We start from the raw sequence: 22,243 nt of genomic DNA on the forward strand, positions 1-22,243 counted from the left end.
CTCAAAGCATTTACGTATGAAATAATACTTTTAAAACAAATCGTATTTAGTCCAGCTATCCTACGATTATTGGAAAGCTACGTTAAGTCTGGAAAAAGTTCTATAAAATATGTGTCAAAGTCCGTATTCATAGGGGCGGGAATCCTAAATGGAATTCGTATAAGTATAGTCTTATGCTTCCTACGTTTATACGTTAGCCGTACGCGAAATGCGATAATGACATACCGGCAGCAGAAAACGTGGTATTACTTTAGACCTATTTGAAATGATGCTTATTTAACATTTTGTCATTCAGTATTGTTTGTGAAACAAGCTTAGAAATGAACTATACAAACAATTTAATTCATAACCCTTTGAAAGTCACGCCTATCGTGCGCGGCGCGTCATCGTGAACCTTATCGGAATGCATGAAGGTGGATATTGGGTTGTAGCCGCGAGCGTCAGTTGACGTCTTTGGCGGTCAAAGGGTTGAAGTTTGATGATGAGAAAACAATTTATTTGCAGGTTCTAACAAAAACGTCGTTCTAAGGCGCATCCGGATGGACCAAGTTAGACTTCGCAATGAAAAAGTATAGTCATGTCATCATTAAAGCCAAATTTCAACGAAAATATGTCATTTACAATGACACGGTTCACTTTGCTCTGTTCAAGTCGGCACAAAGTTAGCTCAGACATTTTGTCTTTGTCAAATCATTGCAGTTTCTAGATTCATTCAGGAAACTGACGAAAATAAAATAAATACTGTCACAAATAGGTCCAAGAATCGTTGCCAATATATTCCTCGAGTTAATCATGTCTAAATCGCTAATCTATCACTAAAGATATACAAAAACGGACTGAAAGCATTATAGAAAACTTCTTACACCTAACAGTCTGTTCCTAAAAGGGGTTCCTAAGGGTAGTCGCATATCTCTTATTTCCTTCAAATGGAGCTAGAGGTTTAAAAGTTTAGTCGTGTATTTGTTTTTTTATCACTATCTTACGCCTTTGCCTTGCCTAGACAACCGTTACTATACCGAATTGTAATAATCCTTGGAAGTAGGGAATGCAAACCGGTTTTTATTTGTATGAAATTTCTGTTAATAACCGGTTTTCCCCTACAATTAAAAACCGGTTTGTATTGGTATACTTGAATGAAACAGCTTATCTCTTTACACATGGATTATGACAGGATGTGTCTGGCTATTTCTTAAGGGTACAACCTATTTTGAGCTTTAGTGTGTTATACTTAAGGTATGTTATGTCGGTGTAAGAAGAGTTCCTCGTTAGCTCACTGGTCCCATTCTGCCTGGTCGACGCCCTCCATGTTGTCCTGCTCTAACTTCAGGTCCATCGCCACCTTTGCGCTCATGGATTTCATTATCTGTTGACAATATGGAGTATTACTGCAACGTTTTGCCGCCAGAGTGCAGCACTAGCGCCTTTAGTAAACCATAGAGTAACTTATACATACTGTGCCTTAAACTGTTTTTTGACAAGTTTTCACAGACAATAAAATATGACATTGATACATCAAGGCGGTTTGGTTACAAAGGGCCTACCGGGAAACGCTGAATCGAAACTCAACTGTCTGCCTCTTTATCGCTCGAATATTTAAGAGTGATAGAGAGATTAGATAACAAAATTTCGACTCTCTCGTTTGCCGTAGACCCTTAGATTGTGACTGATTGTGGGAGTGGCGCCCCCTACGCAGAGTTTCGCGTAATATTCCCTATTATGAAATTTATGAACCATGGTATAATGACAACATTTGATGACATACTTAGCACTGAATTTTTACACAACTCAGACTTATTAGCAAATCTTTGTTGCAAGAAACAACATGTTGATTTGATGAAAAATAAAGACATAAGGTGCAGGGGAGAATTCAGACTGCGGGGTAATTTAAACTAAGTAATCGAAATATCGTCCATGTTTTACATTATTAACTAGAGTCACACACAACATACACAACACTTCTTTTTCGCTATCTGGACATATATGGCACTTTAGTTAATAATGTAAAACATGGAAGATATATATTAGTTTAAATTAACCGGCAGTCTAATTGCCCCCCCCCCCCCCTGCACCTTAATGACCTTAATGCTATTTATCTTTCTGTATAAAAAATTGAATGTTTTCGGGCGGTTCGGAGTAAACAGTTAGCGCCACTTGCACCACCCCTCTAACCCGGGATTACCGGGTTAAATCTGAAGTTACCATGGTTACCAGTACAATTTGACACTGTGTTAACGGTTTAACGGGTTAACCCCGGGTTAGTGGGATGGGCAAGTGGTGCTTAGTGTTATCCTTTTAGAGAGAGATTTTTTAGGAAATTTAAAAAATGTCCATGTTTTACAGGAGGATAACTATATTAGTGAAAGGTGGTGCACTCACGCTGTCCTGTTTCTCCTTAGGGTCGAGTGGCACGTGCGACTTGATCAGGTCCGGCTTGGGCTTCTGTGGGGGCCTCGCCGGCTCGTTGGCGGCGGGCACGGAATGTAAAATAACTATATTAGTGAAAGGTGGTGCACTCACGCTGTCCTGTTTCTCCTTAGGGTCGAGTGGCACGTGCGACTTGATCAGGTCCGGCTTGGGCTTCTGTGGGGGCCTCGCCGGCTCGTTGGCGGCGGGCACGGAATGTAAAATAACTATATTAGTGAAAGGTGGTGCACTCACGCTGTCCTGTTTCTCCTTAGGGTCGAGTGGCACGTGCGACTTGATCAGGTCCGGCTTGGGCTTCTGTGGGGGCCTCGCCGGCTCGTTGGCGGCGGGCACGGAATGTAAAATAACTATATTAGTGAAAGGTGGTGCACTCACGCTGTCCTGTTTCTCCTTAGGGTCGAGTGGCACGTGCGACTTGATCAGGTCCGGCTTGGGCTTCTGTGGGGGCCTCGCCGGCTCGTTGGCGGCGGGCACGGAATGTAAAATAACTATATTAGTGAAAGGTGGTGCACTCACGCTGTCCTGTTTCTCCTTAGGGTCGAGTGGCACGTGCGACTTGATCAGGTCGGGTTTGGGCTTCTGTGGGGGCCTCGCCGGCTCCTTGGCGGCGGGCACGGAATGCGCTGACACTGTAACATAAATAAAAAATATAAGTATAAATATGTATTAAAGAATAAAACTTCCGCGAGACACAGACATATTAGAAGTATTGCCAACGCGAGCTCCCGACGACACTCCTCGGTACGGAGTAAAACTCGGTACGGTCGAGCGTTTTTCGACTTTAAATACGTGAATGACCCCTTTTTAATATATTTAAAGTAAAATAGTTGTTCAGTCGAGTAACTTGTTTAGGCGACGCTTGCTTAGTGGCCTAAGTAAGGAACGGAATTGAAAAGCTTGAAGAATACTTTTTCTATGAGTCAACTATTAAAAGATAAATGTATAATCTTTACTTTTTTACTATATAACCTAAATAATTAAACACAGTTAGGTAAGTATCTACTGAAAGAGCCTCGTTGATGTCATTTGTTCCATCATTTAGTTTTGTCCTCTTGACCGCGGCGAGAGGCGATTGGTCAAATTCATTATAGTTCTTGTATCGTAATGAAGTAATTATTACACTAACAAAGACAAACATTTAGTGCAACCGACCCTAAATCTATTGATCTACTTACAGGGCTGCATGCCGGGCGGCTGCAGGCTGGCCGTGCGCGGGGTAACGTGGTTGTCGTTGAGCCAGGCTCGCGCCGACTGCCACGGCTGCCACGTCACTAGTGTCGGCGGGAACAGATCGTCTTGAAGAGTTAATATATTGGTCTACTTACAGGGCTGCATGCCGGGCGGCTGCAGGCTGGCCGTGCGCGGGGTAACGTGGTTGTCGTTGAGCCAGGCTCGCGCCGACTGCCACGGCTGCCACGTCACTAGTGTCGGCGGGAACAGATCGTCTTGAAGAGTTAATCTATTGATCTACTTACAGGGCTGCATGCCGGGCGGCTGCAGGCTGGCCGTGCGCGGGGTAACGTGGTTGTCGTTGAGCCAGGCTCGCGCCGACTGCCACGGCTGCCACGTCACTAGTGTCGGCGGGAACAGATCGTCTTGAAGAGTTAATCTATTGATCTACTTACAGGGCTGCATGCCGGGCGGCTGCAGGCTGGCCGTGCGCGGGGTAACGTGGTTGTCGTTGAGCCAGGCTCGCGCCGACTGCCACGGCTGCCACGTCACTAGTGTCGGCGGGAACAGATCGTCTTGGAACAGCTCGCTCTGAAAACCAACCATCTCGTAAGCTTGCAGACATTCATGTGTCAACATGTCAATGAAACTATCGGAGCGTAAGGCCATAGAGAAAAAAATACATAGATTGCTCAATGCATACATCAGTTTTAGTACCAAAAAGACTATTAGCATCTAGCAACGAGTAGCGGAACTATCAGTACTGCTACTTGACAATAGATGTAGCACCGACCGGAAAGTCTTATGCTGTTGAGATAACACTAAGGTAGACACTGATATTAATAGTCTAACTGATGTATGGAGTGAGCATTCTTGTCTTATTATATTTCTCTATGGTAAGGCTTAGAACGCACTGCTATTAATTTCTTGCGGTTTCAGCGAGACTAAAACACGTGCGTGCACTTATGAAGCATGCCGTATGCAAAGAGAGTAGAGTATATAGAGAGTTACTGTCATGGTGAGTTATGTAGCCCCAGTATACTGCCATCTTTTGACAAAAGATTAAAACTGTTAGAACGCCATTTGACTTTGACCCTTATTCTTTCACTGATATGTGTTAATTTGCCAAACGCCAACGCAACGTAACCTAACGCCATCTACCCGACTGTAGGCCAAAGGTTATGGCGCCATCACTCGAAAAGGTTGGCCTACTGTCGGGTAGATGGCGTTAATTTCAATATTTAACTTAACAATATTTAACTTAAATATTGAAATGTAACAGTTTTAATCTTTTGTCAAAGGATGGCAGTGAATTTACTGTGACTACATAATTTACTTTGACAATCCGCCTCTATTTCAAATTCTCTTTGCCGTACGTTACGCTTTTAGCGGTTCTGAAACCGCAAGAAATTAATCGCAGTGCGTTCTAAGCCTAAAATCAAGATGCCCGATCTTGATTCTACTTCAGTCAAACTCCACTTATGGCTAAAGTACAACAAAATAAAGCTACTTTCACACTAATTTAGTCTAGGAGAAACACCGTTTATTTCAGTTGCATCCATTGCACTAATATGTAGTATGTATGTAACCTACTTAGCTTATTAAGCCTTTATAAGGCAGATGGAATATATTTCCGACTATGATTTTGAATTTTGTTTCAAAGTGGTAGGGTCCATTTTTGCATAATTTCTGAGACCCTTATACCCTTATTAAAGGGACTAACCTTTATCCTAGGCACAGTGAAGGACAGAGGCTCGATGTTGCCGTTGGTCAGCCTTAGCGCCCTCGCGAATTCCACCTGCAATTAATAATCGTCCCTAAATTCACAATGTTTGCATTCACTACAATATGTCACTATAATAATGATATAACCAGCACCAGAAATATCATTATTAGTAAACCTAGTTCACCAGTACCATGCGAAAAACCTCCCGCTAATAGTATTTTATACAATCGTAATAAAAAGATAGTACAAAAGACATCAACGCACTTCCTATTCATTAAATAGTAGCGCGTTGATGTCGTTTAGCTCTATCCTTTGGCGACACGTGAATGGTCCAATTCATTACAGTTGACTCAAGAGTGTCGTAAGAAGTCATTATAATTAAGCCGGGAGCCCATAGTGTAGTATAGACGATTAGGTACAGCCATTAGGGCTGATTACGACAGCGCGCGAACCCGCATGCGATTTTAGTTACATTGCGGACTGTTGGTTACGTCCAGTTCAACCGACCGATCAAAACCAGCAATGTAATGAAACTCGCATGCGAGTTCTCGCACCGTCTAAATGAGCCCTTCGAGTCGACGAGTAGAATAGTTATTTTCGATACAAGTGCGAAAAAGAGGAAATTCGAAACAAGTGGCGATAAATTAAAAGACGACCGAAGGGAGTGTTTTAAATCGACACGAGTTGCGAATTACCTATTCGCACGTATGTCGAACAACGTTTTACAGTACATATGGCACTTTAAAGTTTCGACATACGCACGAAAAGTGCTATTTTACGCACTAGTGCGGAAAAGTAGTACTGTAAAAAATATTTATTTACTTGGTGGTAAAGTCAAGGCGACATACCTTTTCAACAGCGACCAACTTCTTGTTGAGGAATGAGATGCCCTGGTGCAGCGTCGGCGAGCGGTGATGCGACAACGCACACAAGTAGGGAGCTTCACTTGTCACCTCGTAACAGTAGATTGTCGAGTCGCCCTGAAACATAGAAAAAAAAATACATAGATTGCTCACTCCATACATAAGTTTTAGTACCAAAAAGACTATTAGCATCTAGCATCGAGTAGTGGAACTATCAGTAATGCTACTTGACAATAGATGTAGCACCGACCGGAAAGTCTTATGCTGTTGAGATAAGACTTTCCGGTCGGTGCTACATCTATTGTCAAATAGCAGTACTGATAGTTCCGCTACTCGATGCTAGATATAGACACTGAAATTAATAGTCTAACTGAAATGGAGTGAGCACTCTTGTCTTATAATATTTCTCTATGCCCTGAAACAATATATACAAATAAGTGTAAGGCCTGAGTGGACGCTCGAGTTGGGCGTGCAGCGGGGCGGGGCGTGCGGCGTGCATGTTAAACAAATGCAAGCGTATAGGAGCGGCCTTAGTGCACGCTGCTCACGTCACGCGTGAGCCCACAGCCACGCTGCACGCCCCGCCGAACGCTCCGCTCCGAGCGTCCACTCAGGCCTTACACTGTTAGATAGGTCCAACTATTGGGAGTCCAGATAATAATACAAGATAACTATTTTTACCTTTCCGGCTCCAATGTTTTTCGTGACATAGTAAGACAAATTTTACTTAAGTCATGAAATAATTTTGGAATGAATTTGTATCTAATACCTTTAACCGAGCAATTCTTGTTTATTTATTTATTTATATATATATGTATATATATTTCGGGGATCTCGGAAACGGCTCTAACGATTTCGATGAAATTTGCTATACGGGGGTTTTCGGGGGCGAAAAATCGATCTAGCTAGGTCTTATCTCTGGGTGTTCGATAGCAAAGGTGGACTGTATTTAGCGAAAAAGGGGCGAAAGAGAGAGTGAAATTTAGGGCCGATGGAGCAAGAAAGTTGGGATAAATCGGGGATAAATAATATGGAAATTGAAACTAAAGTGTGTATAGGTGTAAGCGAAGTTACCTTTGATCCGGAGACAGTGGGAACCAAATCGTTGGTCACCGTTGGAGACCGCTGGTGGTGATTCTGGCTTTCTGTCGCAAGCTAGAGGAAGCGTAAAATCGTTACCTGCAGTCGGCCAACTTAGACCTCAGATTTTCCCCGCCACGGATGAGTTCGGCGTCCTCCGGTACACAACACTGATCTTAATAATGTACTAAGGTACTTAGTATAGTAGTGCTTTAAATAAAAGGTGCGAAAATAGACGAGAGCAACGAAAGGGGATGTGAACTGGTGGTAGGTTTTTGATACACTGGCTCTGTCAACTGTATGACAGAGCAACAGTTTATTTTTTAAATATTTGAATTTTAACTGTGACAAGGTGTTGCCACAGTGAATGCGAAAAATACATTGTAATATGAACGGCATAATTGAACATTTCCGCCCACCAAAATACACTAGTATTTTGACTAGACAAAAAGAAAGACGATACAAGTAAAGTTAGAACGATAATACTAATACTATACACAGAATAGACGACACGATAGTAGCGCTCAACGAGCGATTAGACGGGTAAAGGGCACAGCTTGACCACGGGCCGTTTGTACAATCCCGTAGCCGTGCGCACGGTCACCACACGACAAATCCCGTCGGACCCGGGATGAGTGTCGACGATGCGACCCAGAGGCCACTTCATGGGGCCTGTCTGCTCGTTAACCACGAGCACGAGAGCACCGATTTGGACGTCGGTTTGCCGGTCGTGCCACTTCATTCGCTGCTGCAGAGTATGCATGTATTCTTTTGACCACTTGTTCCAAAAGTCTTGGTGCATTTTCTGCAGCAACTTCCACCGTTGAAGTGGCCCTACCCGAACATCCGAGAGATCTTCCTCGGGCACGACAGATAAGGGCTCCGTTGTGAGAAAATGGCCCGGAGTGAGGGCCGATAAGTCATTAGGATCGGTACTGAGAGGAGTAAGAGGTCTTGAATTAAGGAGAGCTTCAACCTGAGTCAAGACTGTCAGAAACTCCTCGTACGTCAACCTCTGGCTACCGATGACTCGAGCCAAATGTGTTTTGACAGCCTTGATTCCGGCCTCAGCCAGACCTGAGAAGTGAGGGCTGCCTGGCGGATTAAATTCGAATTTAATCTCGCTATTCGTAGCAGCATTTCCTACGAGACGTTGCAGAACATTGCTCGCGCCGACAAAATTCTTGCCCTGGTCGGAAACCAACCGATTACACCGACCACGACGCGCGACGAAGCGGCGAAGCGCGGCGAGAAATGCGTCTGAGGACAGCTCAGTGACGAGCTCCGTGTGTACAGCCTTAGTCGAAGTGCACACGAAGACGCAAATGTAAGCCTTGTAGGTCTTGTTGCCTCGCCCGCGACCCAGAGCTATGTCAAAAGGTCCTCCGAAGTCGACAGCAGCACTCAGGAACGCTTTGAGCTGGGCTACCCGATAAGACGGCAAGTCGCCCATGAACGGCGCAGGAGCACCGAGTGGTCGAACACGGAAGCATTTCATGCATTTCGACGTGACTGAGTGGATAGCTCGTTTTGGGGACAGTATCCAGAAATGCTGCGCTAGCAAATTATGAAGCGTTTGCACGCCTGGGTGCATGAAACGCTTATGGTACTCGTCGATCAAGAGGGAGGTAAGACGATCGTCGCGAGGTAACAACAGGGGATGTTTAACATCGAATTCGAGAGAAGCTCGCGACAGGCGTCCGCCCATCCTCAAGAGACCCGCGTCATCGAGGAATAGAGACAATTTCTTGAATGCCTTCGGGAGAGAATTCGACAGATTGTTTTTAACTTTCTCGACCTCCGGAGCAAAGTGGTGTTGTTGAACAGAACGCACGAGGAACAGAAGCGCCTGTTTAATCTCCAGGGGTGTTAAAGGACCGTCCAACAGGTTGTTGGGCGTCTTTTGGTTCCTTACGTTGTGTGCGAAACGAAGACAATATGCGAGGACACGTTGGAGTGGAGAGGGCCTCAATACTCCATGGTGGGGAATGGAGAAGAACTTCCCCACATCCACCCTCGGAGGGACACACTCCTCGAGGTGGCGACAGCTTTCGTAGCCCTTCATGAAGGCTACATAGTTTTTATAGAAGTCGGAGTTACTCAGTAACTTCCGCTCCAGCGACGAAAATCTCTTAAGAGTGATGGCTCGAGAGCCCGAGAAGGTGGGTTTATTGGAATGATCAGCGAAAGTTAGAGGAACGACAAATCTACCTTCTTCTGTGCGACGAAAGTTAGCGAGAAAATATTCCTCGCACAGCTGATCCTCCTTCGACAAGATGACGGTGTTCGGAGAGCTGACATCTTCCAACTCCCAGAACCTCTTAATAGAGTCGTCAATCGATAACTTGCCCACGACCAGTTGACAACTGTTACCACGGAACCGAGAACGACAGATGTCCGTAGCACAGTCGCCTGCGTCACCCATCAGAATCCACCCGAAAATGGTGTTGAGGGCAGTCGCCTGGCCAGGGGCCCCATGGATTAAACCAGGGCGCAACGAAGAAGCGAAAATGTTAACGTTCAGGAGCAAGTCAACAGGTCCTGGAATGTGCCAATGAGGGTCAGCTAACTCTAAGCCCCTGATATGTCGCCATGATGAGACATCAACGTGATCCGTTGGCATTTCCGGACAGATTTTTGGCAACAAATAAGTCTCTACCGAAATAGCAGTATCAGAATTTCCAAGGCTGGACGAGACGGTACATGACAATGTGCCACCAGGCCTAGACACCACTTCACCGATACCAGTCACGGCATGCTTCCCATATTCTGCCCGGAGACCAAGCTTCTTTGCACATGCCTCGCTTACAAAGTTGCAAGCACTGGCACAGTCAAGCAAAGCCCTTACCGCTACCAAATCGCCTTGGGCATTCTTCACCAAAACCTTGGCAGTTGCAAACAAAGAAGAGGCCGCAACATTACTTGCCACCATTGCCAGCGGATTTGATGTGTCAGGTGGATGTTTCGAACTATTTACATCCACTGCCGGGGAGACAGGCACATTTACATTATTAAAATGCAACAGCGTATGGTGGGAGAAACGACACTGCTCACACTGCTGTTTTGACTTGCAGGACTTGACAGAATGAGATCCCGACAAACATAGAATACACAACTTGTTTTCTTTCACGCATTTAAACCGATCAGCGGGGTCATATTCTAAAAAGGTTGGACAGGATACGAGGCTATGAGCCTGTTTACAAACTACACACGTTGGAGCGGTGACCACCAAGGCCATTTTTGGCTTACTAGAAGGCTTACTACTACTAGGCTGAGGAGTACTAGCGACAAACCCCATTGACCCTGCAGCATCTAGTGCCCGATGTCTTTTTTCAATGAAATCCTGCAATTTCCCAAACTCCGGGATATCATCCGAGTTGTGCTCTAACTCAAACTGCTCCTTTGTGCTCCTATCCAGCTTTGACCACAATAATTGAATAAGCAAGAAATTCTTGTCCGGCAATTCGAAACCTTTCAGGATAGACAGATTCTCAGTGAAAACCCGATGAACCCGCTGTAGGTCACTAGCCCGGGACGCCTTTACAGGTTCACACTGAACAAGCTTGTCATAATAAGTTGTAGCAATTAATCTAATTTTATTATATTGCTTGTACAGCGCCTCATATGCTACCTTGTAATTGTCATCGGTGACAGGATAATTTTTAATAAGGTCATATGCCTCATTTTGAACGCTCGATAACAAATAATGTAACTTTTCAACCGGGGCAATGTCTGTTCGCTTATGTACTAATGAGTTGAATAATTGTATAAATGTTACCCAGTTGTCAATTTTCCCATCGAAAGCTTTAATTTGCAACTTCGGCAACTTCGGCAAGACCGGCTGCGGCGTCCCCGACACTCCGGAAGCCCCAGCGAAAGCCTGCTTTCTATTTTGTAAACGCGACCTCACTGCCCTAACCTTAGAGTCGAACATCGCGGTATGGGAACAAATCTCGCGGTGTTCGCTTCGCGGAGCACTACTTAGAAGCTTTATTTGAGCTTCATGAAAGTTCTTCGCAATTGTACACAACTCACTCTCGTCACACAAAGCTAATTCAGCATCCGACAACATTTGCAAATACTCTATTCTCATTACCTGATAGTCACGAGCAATCATCACCGTATCTACACCAGCATCCTCTTTCTCGACAGATTTATCACCGCCTGCCATATTAATATACACAAAACTCCACAACAATTGCAGTAACTACACAAAAAATGTTCAAAACAAACTGCAATTCACCTTCCACAACTTCAATGAGTTCAATGACTGGCAGCTGACAGTTGACACTTGACAACTATGAAAATTGTTGCCAGTGATATTAACAAGGTGACCGAATGATTTTATTAAAGCACCACTACACGACCAACTTTCTTGCTTACCCTCGAACTTTTATAAGTCTACCCTAAATTTTAAATGTAAAAGATGACAACACAAATTCGATAAGCAACTATGAATACTAAAACGAGAAACGACAAACCATAGGTACTTTATCAAAATATGCGGATCGAAGGCCAAAATGTTCGATAGCAAAGGTGGACTGTATTTAGCGAAAAAGGGGCGAAAGAGAGAGTGAAATTTAGGGCCGATGGAGCAAGAAAGTTGGGATAAATCGGGGATAAATAATATGGAAATTGAAACTAAAGTGTGTATAGGTGTAAGCGAAGTTACCTTTGATCCGGAGACAGTGGGAACCAAATCGTTGGTCACCGTTGGAGACCGCTGGTGGTGATTCTGGCTTTCTGTCGCAAGCTAGAGGAAGCGTAAAATCGTTACCTGCAGTCGGCCAACTTAGACCTCAGATTTTCCCCGCCACGGATGAGTTCGGCGTCCTCCGGTACACAACACTGATCTTAATAATGTACTAAGGTACTTAGTATAGTAGTGCTTTAAATAAAAGGTGCGAAAATAGACGAGAGCAACGAAAGGGGATGTGAACTGGTGGTAGGTTTTTGATACACTGGCTCTGTCAACTGTATGACAGAGCAACAGTTTATTTTTTAAATATTTGAATTTTAACTGTGACAAGGTGTTGCCACAGTGAATGCGAAAAATACATTGTAATATGAACGGCATAATTGAACACTGGGAAAACGCGCATTTTCGAGTTTTTATATGTTTTCCGAGCGAAGCTCGGTCACCCAGATATTGATCATAATATTATATCAAAATTATTTCGAGGTACCTACGTGATAAGTAATTCTATATATTGTACTTAGACACCAAAATTACAAATACCATAAAATATCTTGAGATATAAAATATGCATATTGCATGTAAGTGGGACTTAGTCAATTTGTGTAAGAATTTTATATTAAAGGAAAAAATTTAAAAAGTTACGCTTCCGGTAAGACTTGAACCCGTATCCTCCACAATCCGTGTGTTACTCTTAACCAATTGAGCTACGGAAAAATTTGGAATATCGCTCGCAGACGTATCTGCTAGTTAAAAAAAATAATTTTGTGTAAGAATGTCCTTATAATATTTATTTATTTAGTTAAAATATTTATTTGTAATATTTATAAATAATGATAGCAAAACATCATGTAGGAAACAACTAATTGATAACGCCGAACGTAGTATTTCAAAAGTAAAGGAACGCCGATATGTCGTAACTTCGCGATCTTGTATTTCAACTGAGATTTTTTTTATTAAAACGCCCGTCTTATATGACAACTTACCCGTCCCGTGAGGAAGATGGTGCCGGAATCATAATCGATGTGCGTTTGTAATATTGCCGGAGACACATCTAGACCCACAGTACACACGGGAGCGCTCAGGTCGCTCGCCTTGTATAGATAGATTTGCCGTTCGGATACTCTGTAAACAAATAATAAATGATCAAGAATGTTAAACACGAAATATATTTAAAATCATGCTCCTGTGTTTTATGGGTCGCTAAATGTATGTAAAATCATGCTCCTGTGTTTTATGGGTCGCTAAATATATGTAAAATGATGCTCCTGTGTTTTATGGGTCGCTAAATATATGTAAAATCATGCTCCTATGTTTTATGGGTCGCTAAATATATGTGAAATCATGCTCCTGTGTTTTACGGGTCGCTAAATATATTTAAAATCATGCTCCTGTGTTTTATGGGTCGCTAAATATATGTGAAATCATGCTCCTGTGTTTTACGGGTCGCTAAATATATTTAAAATCATGCTCCTGTGTTTTATGGGTCGCTAAATATATGTAAAATCATGCTCCTGTGTTTTATGGGTCGCTAAATATATGTAAAATCATGCTCCTGTGTTTTATGGGTCGCTAAATATATGTAACATCATGCTCCTGTGTTTTACGGGTCACTAAATATATGTAACATGATGCTCCTATGTTTTACGGGTAGATAACGCTGGACTATATGTTTTGTGGTAAAAAAAAATTGACAATCGTCATCATATAAGCGGCAGTCAACTTTTGACAACCAGCATCCGTACAGGACCTTTTAAATCTAAATAAATCCTGGTTCGTAAATAAATCTGCTAGAATGACGTTGGTTTTCTGATTTTTTAGCCGACTACGGCAAAGCAATATAGTTAGTTAATGTCACAGGCACTTAAGATTATCAGGCAGAGAAGAAGAGTCCTTCTTTAGATACCATTTTTTTTCTTTTTTTTTCATACCATATCTTATAATAGTTATTTACGATACAAGTGCATACGAATTACCTATTCGCACGTGTATCGTACAACGTTTTACAGTACATATGGTCCTTTAAATTTTCGCCGCAGTTACGTAATGTGCTTATTTTAGCACCTGGTGTCGTAATGTAGCACCAGATGTACCTACTGTAAGTTATATCTTACGGTGTTATGTACCAATTAAATATTAGTATAGTTTGTAGCTTTCTAGTAGACCCCGAAGGCTTATCCTATTGTCTATTGTTCAGTAAAACCGCACGTGCTACTTACCTGCAAAAAAGGGTCCTAATTATTCTATTTGGCACCTTAGCGCGGGCTAGTCCAACGCTCAAAAAACCAGTGTAGGTGCGCTCTCCGATAACGCGCCTTTGTTACGCATCTCGATGACACATTTTAGACTGGTTCTGTAGCGTTCGACTCGCCGGCACTCAGTAACCGAAGTGCCGATTTTTTATGCAGGTGGTTGTGGCACGTGGCACGAGCGGTTTTTCTTAACAATAGACAATAGGATTAGCCTTCGGGGTCTATTAGAAAGCTACAAACTATAACTTACTTGTCGAAGCCAGTGACGACTAGATGAGTCTCGTTGAGAGCCCATACTATCCTCGCACCGCGACTGCCCGCTGGGCCGGGGCCGCTGCGGATGGCTTCCGTCGAGGATCGGGGCTTGAAGATCTGGAGAAAAATCAAAAGGTTCAGCGCTGTGCTTCAACCCAAGCCCATCCTTGCAAACGGTTGCCAATTCCCCGCAAGGCGACCAATCTAAAGCAAATATCTGCTCAGTGTGTCTATTATCCCCTGGAGCGCCCCAGAATTACCGTAGTATGGAACTCCTATACTAGTTACTAGCACGTGTCTTGTTAGGGCGCTCCACGGGTTAAGCGTTATAGCCGCTTCAGGGACATCTAGACTGAGATCCCACATCTTAATAGTTAAGTCATTAAATATGTGTTACCCTTACACACAATACACCAACAAGACAAGTCCATCCTTGCACACAATAGCCAAATATTCCCCACAAGGCGACCAATCCAACACAAAAATTTGCTCAGTATGTCCAGTAAGCGTTATAGCCGTTGCAGAGATGCCCCTGCAAGGTTGAGATCCCACTCCTAAATATGTTGATGTATAACTTCGACTTACCCTAACAAGTCCATCCTTGCACACAGTAGCTAAATATTCCCCGCAAGGCGACCAATCTAAAGCAAATATCTGCTCCGTATGCCCAATAAAGGTAATGGCCGTTTCAGGGGCATCTAAGCTGAGATCCCACCCCTAAATATGTTGATGTATAACTTCGACTTACCCTAACAAGTCCATCCTTGCACACAGTAGCCAAATATTCCCCGCAAGGCGACCAATCTAAAGCAAATACCTTCTCCGTATGCCCAGTAAAGGTAATGGCCGTTTCAGGGGCATCTAAGCTGGGATCCCACCCCTAAATATGTTGATGTATAACTTCGACTTACCCTAACAAGTCCATCCTTGCACACTGTAGCCAAATATTCCCCGCAAGGCGACCAATCTAAAGCAAATATCTGCTCCGTATGCCCAGTCAAAGTGATAGCCGCTTCAGGTGCATCTAGGCTGAGATCCCATATCTTAATAGTGAGGTCGTGTGCTGCGGTGGCGAGCAGGTCGGAGGCGGTCGGGTGGAAGCGCACTATGTAGATCTTGTCGGGATGCGCGGAGAACGTGCGGTTTGGCGTGTTCGAGGACTCTTGGAGGCCTGGAAATAAATCATTTGGTGAGAGTTTGATAACACACTAGCGTCTAGTCAGGGCTATGAAAATGGCGTCGCTGCGCAGTTGCGCCAACGTTGCGTCGAGCAGCAGCCATAGAGTTGACTAGACGCTGACGCTCGGGAGGCGTTAGTGCGGGGTGGCTTTAAGGGCATTTCATCAGCCTTACGCTAAATAAAGGACGCTTTGCACGAGGAAATTCGTTCATTCACCTGCCCGTTCCTATCTTTATCCCGTCCCGCTCGCACAGGGTCATTGACCGCCAGCATCATGGGCGGAACAGCAATATAATTATGTACGCGTCAAATCTTGAAATTATAACATTCTCAGAATAAAACAAAAGAACAGCGTTCAAAAGTCTGATGTATCTCTTCTGATGTAATAAAATAAAATAAATAATTTAATATTGTAAGTTTCATGCAGTTTGAAAATTATAGAATATCTTAGTTTATCAGAGGAGGTCCCGTTAGGTAGCCTACTCGTTAAACATGAGATTATTCAAGTACAAGACACGTATTCTGCATCGGTACTCGATAGCGCTACATTTGTTTCACATTTTAGACCTTTCATTGCAGAAGGAGAGAAAAAACCAAGGGGTCTCTATTGTTTCCCAAATAGTTGTAAGCCATAATGTATTGTTTGCCCGAATTTTCGTTAGTCATAATTCATTTGGTTCAGTCAGAAACGCGTCACTTTTCAGGATTGCCATAAAAAAAACCTAACCTATCTATAGGATAACCTAATGAAAATCCTGAAAGGCCTGTGCGTGCGGCTGCGTGTGCGTGACGTGCACGTGCGCGTGTAGCGTTGTAATAAGAAGAAAGAAAGAAAGAAAATACATTTATTTATGACACACAGAATGACAAAAACTTATTGACACATATACAATGTATATATTATATAAAATAAAGTGCAAATGCCATAAAAGGGTCACAACTCAGCATGTAGCTGGCAAAGCCAGCGCTGTTCTTCCGTTGTGACCCAGGTGTACGCCGTTCCACGACGAGGCGGCTATGCTTCAATTAACTAATTAATAACTAGATCTATAACTATACCTAAAACATAAAAATTAAACTAAACTATTACATAAAAATTAAACTAAACTATTAATACACTGCAACATTGCGGCAATTGCCGTATCTACAACAGCCCTGACAGCTGTCACTTGGCGTTGGCAGCTGTCAGCTGGCCACACGTCACGGCCACGTCACACAGCACGGTACCAGAACGGCCATATTTAATTTTGTGCTATGACACAGCAAGCCACGTGTACATTTTGTGCAGAAAACTTAAAAACTTCCAGTCGTAAAAGTTTTTAACAAACCAAACTATACCTAAATTAATTATTTGGAAATGACTAACAATAATTAAAATAAAGTGACAAAATATAGCGCAGAAATGGTTGGCTCATGGGACATAACTACAGGTATGTGAAAAGGCTACTTAGATAAAACTAGTATCACATCTTAAATTTTCCTGTCTTTGCTGATGTTCATATATCTCTTTTTTTAGCGTAACTTTGAAACAGATCCAGATTAATATACAGATCCTTATGAGAGACGGCACACCGCTTGCGTGACGTGTGCGGCTCCAACTTTTTAGCGCACGCGCACGTGCACGTCACGCACACGCAAGCCGGTGTGCACAGGCCTGAAATGTTAACGATTTCAGTTTTATGACTAATGATAGTATGACAAACAATACATTATGACTTAAAACTTTATGGGAAACAACGGGACCCCAAAACCAAGACTAACCTCCTTCCGGAATGATCCACTCTCGAATCATGCCATCGTCACAGGCAACTAGCAGCCTATCGTCTCGGAAGGGATCCCAGGCCCAGTCCTGCAGCACGGCGGGGTGTAACAAAACCAAGACTAACCTCCTTCCGGAATGATCCACTCTCGAATCATGCCATCGTCACAGGCAACTAGCAGCCTATCGTCTCGGAAGGGATCCCAGGCCCAGTCCTGCAGCACGGCGGGGTGTAACAAAACCAAGACTAACCTCCTTCCGGAATGATCCACTCTCGAATCATGCCATCGTCACAGGCCACCAGCAGCCTATCGTCTCGGAAGGGATCCCAGGCCCAGTCCTGCAGCACGGCGGGGTGTAACAGCGCCGGGGGGTGGAGTCCGGAGGGGTGTGTGGGCGGGGCCACGGCGGCGGGGGAGGCGCCGACCGGCAGCTCCACGATGGACCCCAAAACCAAGACTAACCTCCTTCCGGAATGATCCACTCTCGAATCATGCCATCGTCACAGGCCACTAGCAGCCTATCGTCTCGGAAGGGATCCCAGGCCCAGTCCTGCAGCACAGCGGGGTGTAATAAAGCTGGGGGGTGGAGTCCGGAGGGGTGTGTGGGCGGGGCCACGGCGGCGGGGGAGGCGCCGACCGGCAGCTCCACGATGGCCACGCGGCCGCCGCCGCCCGACACCGGCACGGCGCAGCGGACGCCATTAGCTACAAACAAGGTGCAGTTTGGCGTATCTTTGTGGTACACAGATGTTATATTTCATTGTTATACTTAACTAGTAGTTCGCCCCGAACTGAGAACTCGCGGTTCGCCAGAAAAAAAAATTGAATGCAGTCGTCAAGGGATCGAAAACCGCGTGCGATTTATTGCAAAATCTGTGGAGCCCTTAATTGATACATTTAAGTCACCGTAATAATTAAAATAAACTGTATCTGTGGTAAGCCGTAATCTTTCTTGTCAAATGTCAAATACTAATATTATGTTTATTTTATTTCGTTTTTATCTTGCTAATTATTTTAAAATCTTAAATTAAAAAACAATATTATAAATGTGTAAACCGAGCACTTTCATTTGATACCAAACTTTCTTGCACTTAAAATGACCAGAATAGCAAGACCCCTCACAAATAGCTTTTTAGCATTTTAAGCTCTTCTAGCTCAATAACCTCTTGATCGAGCCTGCTCAAAATTTAATGACTAAAATATAATGCCCTCAACTTTACGTTCACCCAATTTCATTTAAATTACAAACAAAAAAAGAAAGTAAATTAAACAGAACAAATTTACTTAAGTTATTGTGTATCAAACTATCCTCTGATAGTTCAGCTTAAAAACATCGAAATGCCGGGACGTGCCCCTAGCCAGACGTGCGTTCCAAGTTGAATGTAAGAACTTCACTTCGCTTCGCTCGCTCGTTCGATAAATATAAAAAGCGGGAAAATGTAGATTGCAGATTTTTTTTCGACATTATTTTTTCAGCAAATATTGCGTATGAGAATGCGCAAATGAAATAAATGATAGTTTTAGGACATGGCCTTTCCATGCTGTGACGATAATATTTACACAGACGCGCGGTAAAAACGCTACAAGAGTCGCCCGACATTATAATTCCGGTTCAAATATTGCAAAGACCTTTAAATCAAATACAAATAAAAACCGTAAAAACACGTCCAAAAAACTGTCGACATTTTGTTATAGAACATGTATTTACTTATATACAAATAATTTAATAATATTCTACAAAAAAAAACACAATTTTACTTTTACATTTTAGTACGTATTCGGATAATTAACTAAGTCAACTTGCAAATTTAAATGATCAGCCTAAATGACAAATTCCTCGACTCAACGTACCTCAGATCGAATTTTAAACCCTAAGAAACATATGTCAAAAACTTACCATAAAATCCATTGCACTCTCCAGAAATCTGTCGGCTGATATTTTTTATGTTTTCCACGTGTGTCGACTTGTGTCCCGGCGTTCCTTTCAGATGTCGGAATTTTGATACTTTTCCTAGAAACAAGAGATACCAAATGTATACTCTTATTCAGATGCAGGACGTTTACAGACCGCTTAACGCATTCAGTGCCGAAAACCCGACTATCGGGTATTTTATGATTTCGTTCCCAAGCCGGACGATCCGATAGTCGGGCACAGAATAAGTAATAGTATTATCATACAGAAAGGCCACGCACCGCCCCGCCCCGACTCGCATTACCTCGCCCCGCGACATGAATCTGGCGGACTTCTGGCGTAGGTACTCTCGACTTACCCACATATACACAATGACGCGTGTACAGACGTGCCGCGCACACATATAAACGCAAATGATTTTTGATGTATGGCGTGTCCGTTCCGTGAGCTTTATATGACGACATTTTTTATGTCTTGTTTGGCTGGGTGGCAATGAATGTGTTAAATATACGTAAAGTATAACTACAGTAAAGTAAAGTATTACGTATAAGGGGATAAGACAACAGAACTCACCAAAGACAGTAGAGGTCCGTTTGGTGGTCACGTTCGGTACGGAAGCGCGTTTGTCCTTTTCCTCGCGATCTGGACTCTTTCGAGATTTCAACGAGTCTCGCCGTCTGCAGCAAAAAAAACACTAATCAATGCCTGTATATTACACAGCAGATTTATATGGAATAAGTTTTTGGCAAAAACTTCATTTTTGGTACAAGCTTTTATCGCTGGCTGTACTTTTCTTACGACAGACAACTAATACTCATCGAGACAATTCTAAAAACCCCTAACACAATTAGGTTGCGTTGTTTCATCAGAGTTCCTATGGCCACCTCCTGTCTCCATCATCAGATCAGCTCGATGGTACCATAATATTGCATTGTCACCCGACTTACATGTGTATGCAAATTTTCAGCTCAATCGGAAACCGGGAAGTGGATCAAATTTAACTTGCAAGATTCCATTACATAGTTACATACTTACAAGTCGACCTAATAAAAAGCTTGTTAAAAAAGGGTTGATTTATCTCCCAGAAAATCGTAAATGTATATTAAATAGGTAGCATACTTATTTTACACATGTTTTGGATGTCTCATACCTCTGGTATATTACACGTACTAGCCGATGCTGATGGTTATAATTTATAATCGTTTAAAGTCAACCTAAAGTCGACTCTAGTTAGACTGTGTAGTATAGTGGATTTGAGTATCGAGTGACGATCTATACTACATCGCTGGATAAATAACGTGACGCCTCAGTAATAGCGATTCAGATCGAGTGTTTAGCATGCACCATATAATCTGTGATAATACTTTTTGAAGTGAAAACTTCTTTAGCGGCGCTGTGCACTTTTTGAGGTGGGGACTCGCGAGAGATGACGTGACCGTCTTAAACTGTTACATGTAATGTCATTGAGTTTTGCTTTATTGATTTAAATGCCATCTAGTGAGTTTCGCTCTAACTGGTATTAATATAACTCGAGTACTAACAGCGATGTGCTTAGGGGTTTCAAGTAATGCGACGAAATAACGCTAGATGGCGTTAACCTCAATTATACATAGTGCATTCTGCACTAGTCATTGAGTTTTCACTTCTGCCGGCACTCCCTGAGTGCAACCCGTTGTTTTTTTTTCTGTGGCAATACCTGAGAGGCGCGGGCGAGGGCGGCGTGTCGGACTCGACGGCGACGCTGACCGACCGCGACTCGTACGCGCGCCGGCGCTCCGCTATGGACTGGTTCCCGCTACCGGACAATACAGAAGCGTCAACAACACAAACATTTATGGTTATACAGTGTGTAAATCCAATACGGGCGAATATAAACGGTGGTTAGCATAGGACCTAAAAAGTATATTGAGATACATTTTACTTAGAAATGCAATGAAAATTTTAACCATACAAAATAATTCGGCCCGCAATGTAATACACCACACGTTACGGGATACGAGCTTTTTAAAGTAACTGTCAACGTTTGTTAGCAGTTACAATAAAAAGCTCGTATCTCGTAATGTCATGTCATCTTCTGTTTCTTAATGTTTGCAGTACATTGCTGCTTGGTACATGTGAAAAAAATTCATTACGGAGTCATATTAAGTGTAACTTTAAAAAACTTCTTAATTAATGATTAGACGGGTAAATTCTTATATCTGGTTTAATTTATTGCCCGCATTGGACTTACACACTGTATTGTAAATGAAGTACCAAAAACAGAATGTAACTTAACAAACGTACAGAAACGAAAAGGTACAGTTTTCAATGGAAATAGCATAAATTCAAACAAATAGTGGAAGTGATGAGGTATTCACACGTATCCCTATCCCTAAAAACATCGGTAACCAATAGGGATGATGACACATATTGAATTTTATAACAAAATCTAGTAAAATAGATAGCAAATGAGCAATTTATCACAATATTGTGGATATTTAAAAAATATAAGGAAATAATACAAAAATACAGCACCTGAAAGTTTCAAAATTTAAGTTTTTATGAACTTTCAAAAACGATATAAGTAAGGATAACATTTGATTCCTATTTGTCATCTAGCCTATTGACACATATGCTTTCGGGGCCACTATACACAGTGTGCCACATTCAATTAACACATTCAGTGCCGAAAACCCGACTATCGGGTATTTTATGTTTTCATTCTCAGGCCGGACGACCCGATAGTCGTGATCTGTATATAGTCGTGGCTGGGTGGCAATGAATGTGTTAAAAGACAGGTCAATGTCGCGTCTTTGTCTAATGATACAAAAAAAGCGGCCAAGTGCGAGTCGGACTCGCCCATGAAGGGTTCCGTATTTAGGCGATTTATGACGTATTAAAAAAAACTACTTACTAGATCTCGTTCAAACCAATTTTCGGTGGAA

The 22,243-nt window shown here is 42.9% G+C and overlaps 1 protein-coding gene across 1 annotated transcript in view; it reads right to left on the reverse strand.

Moving 5' to 3' along the window:
* Window positions 1-1,240: 1,240 nt before the first annotated feature.
* The window catches only part of LOC134654445 (coronin-7), a 40,278-nt gene continuing 19,275 nt past the window's right edge, over window positions 1,241-22,243 (reverse strand). Inside the window, exons 12-23 of the mRNA XM_063509890.1 lie at window positions 21,016-21,114; window positions 19,893-19,996; window positions 19,305-19,418; window positions 17,870-18,112; window positions 15,378-15,637; window positions 14,462-14,583; window positions 12,946-13,084; window positions 6,169-6,300; window positions 5,318-5,392; window positions 4,050-4,185; window positions 2,941-3,053; window positions 1,241-1,363 (exon numbers count right to left, since the gene is read on the reverse strand). Coding sequence (XP_063365960.1) covers window positions 1,271-1,363; window positions 2,941-3,053; window positions 4,050-4,185; window positions 5,318-5,392; window positions 6,169-6,300; window positions 12,946-13,084; window positions 14,462-14,583; window positions 15,378-15,637; window positions 17,870-18,112; window positions 19,305-19,418; window positions 19,893-19,996; window positions 21,016-21,114 — 1,630 coding nt within the window. The 3' untranslated portion in view covers window positions 1,241-1,270. The remainder of the gene's footprint in view (window positions 1,364-2,940; window positions 3,054-4,049; window positions 4,186-5,317; window positions 5,393-6,168; window positions 6,301-12,945; window positions 13,085-14,461; window positions 14,584-15,377; window positions 15,638-17,869; window positions 18,113-19,304; window positions 19,419-19,892; window positions 19,997-21,015; window positions 21,115-22,243) is intronic.

This window comes from Cydia amplana, chromosome 15 (genome assembly GCF_948474715.1).
Source record: "Cydia amplana chromosome 15, ilCydAmpl1.1, whole genome shotgun sequence".
Lineage (NCBI taxonomy): Eukaryota > Metazoa > Arthropoda > Insecta > Lepidoptera > Tortricidae > Cydia > Cydia amplana.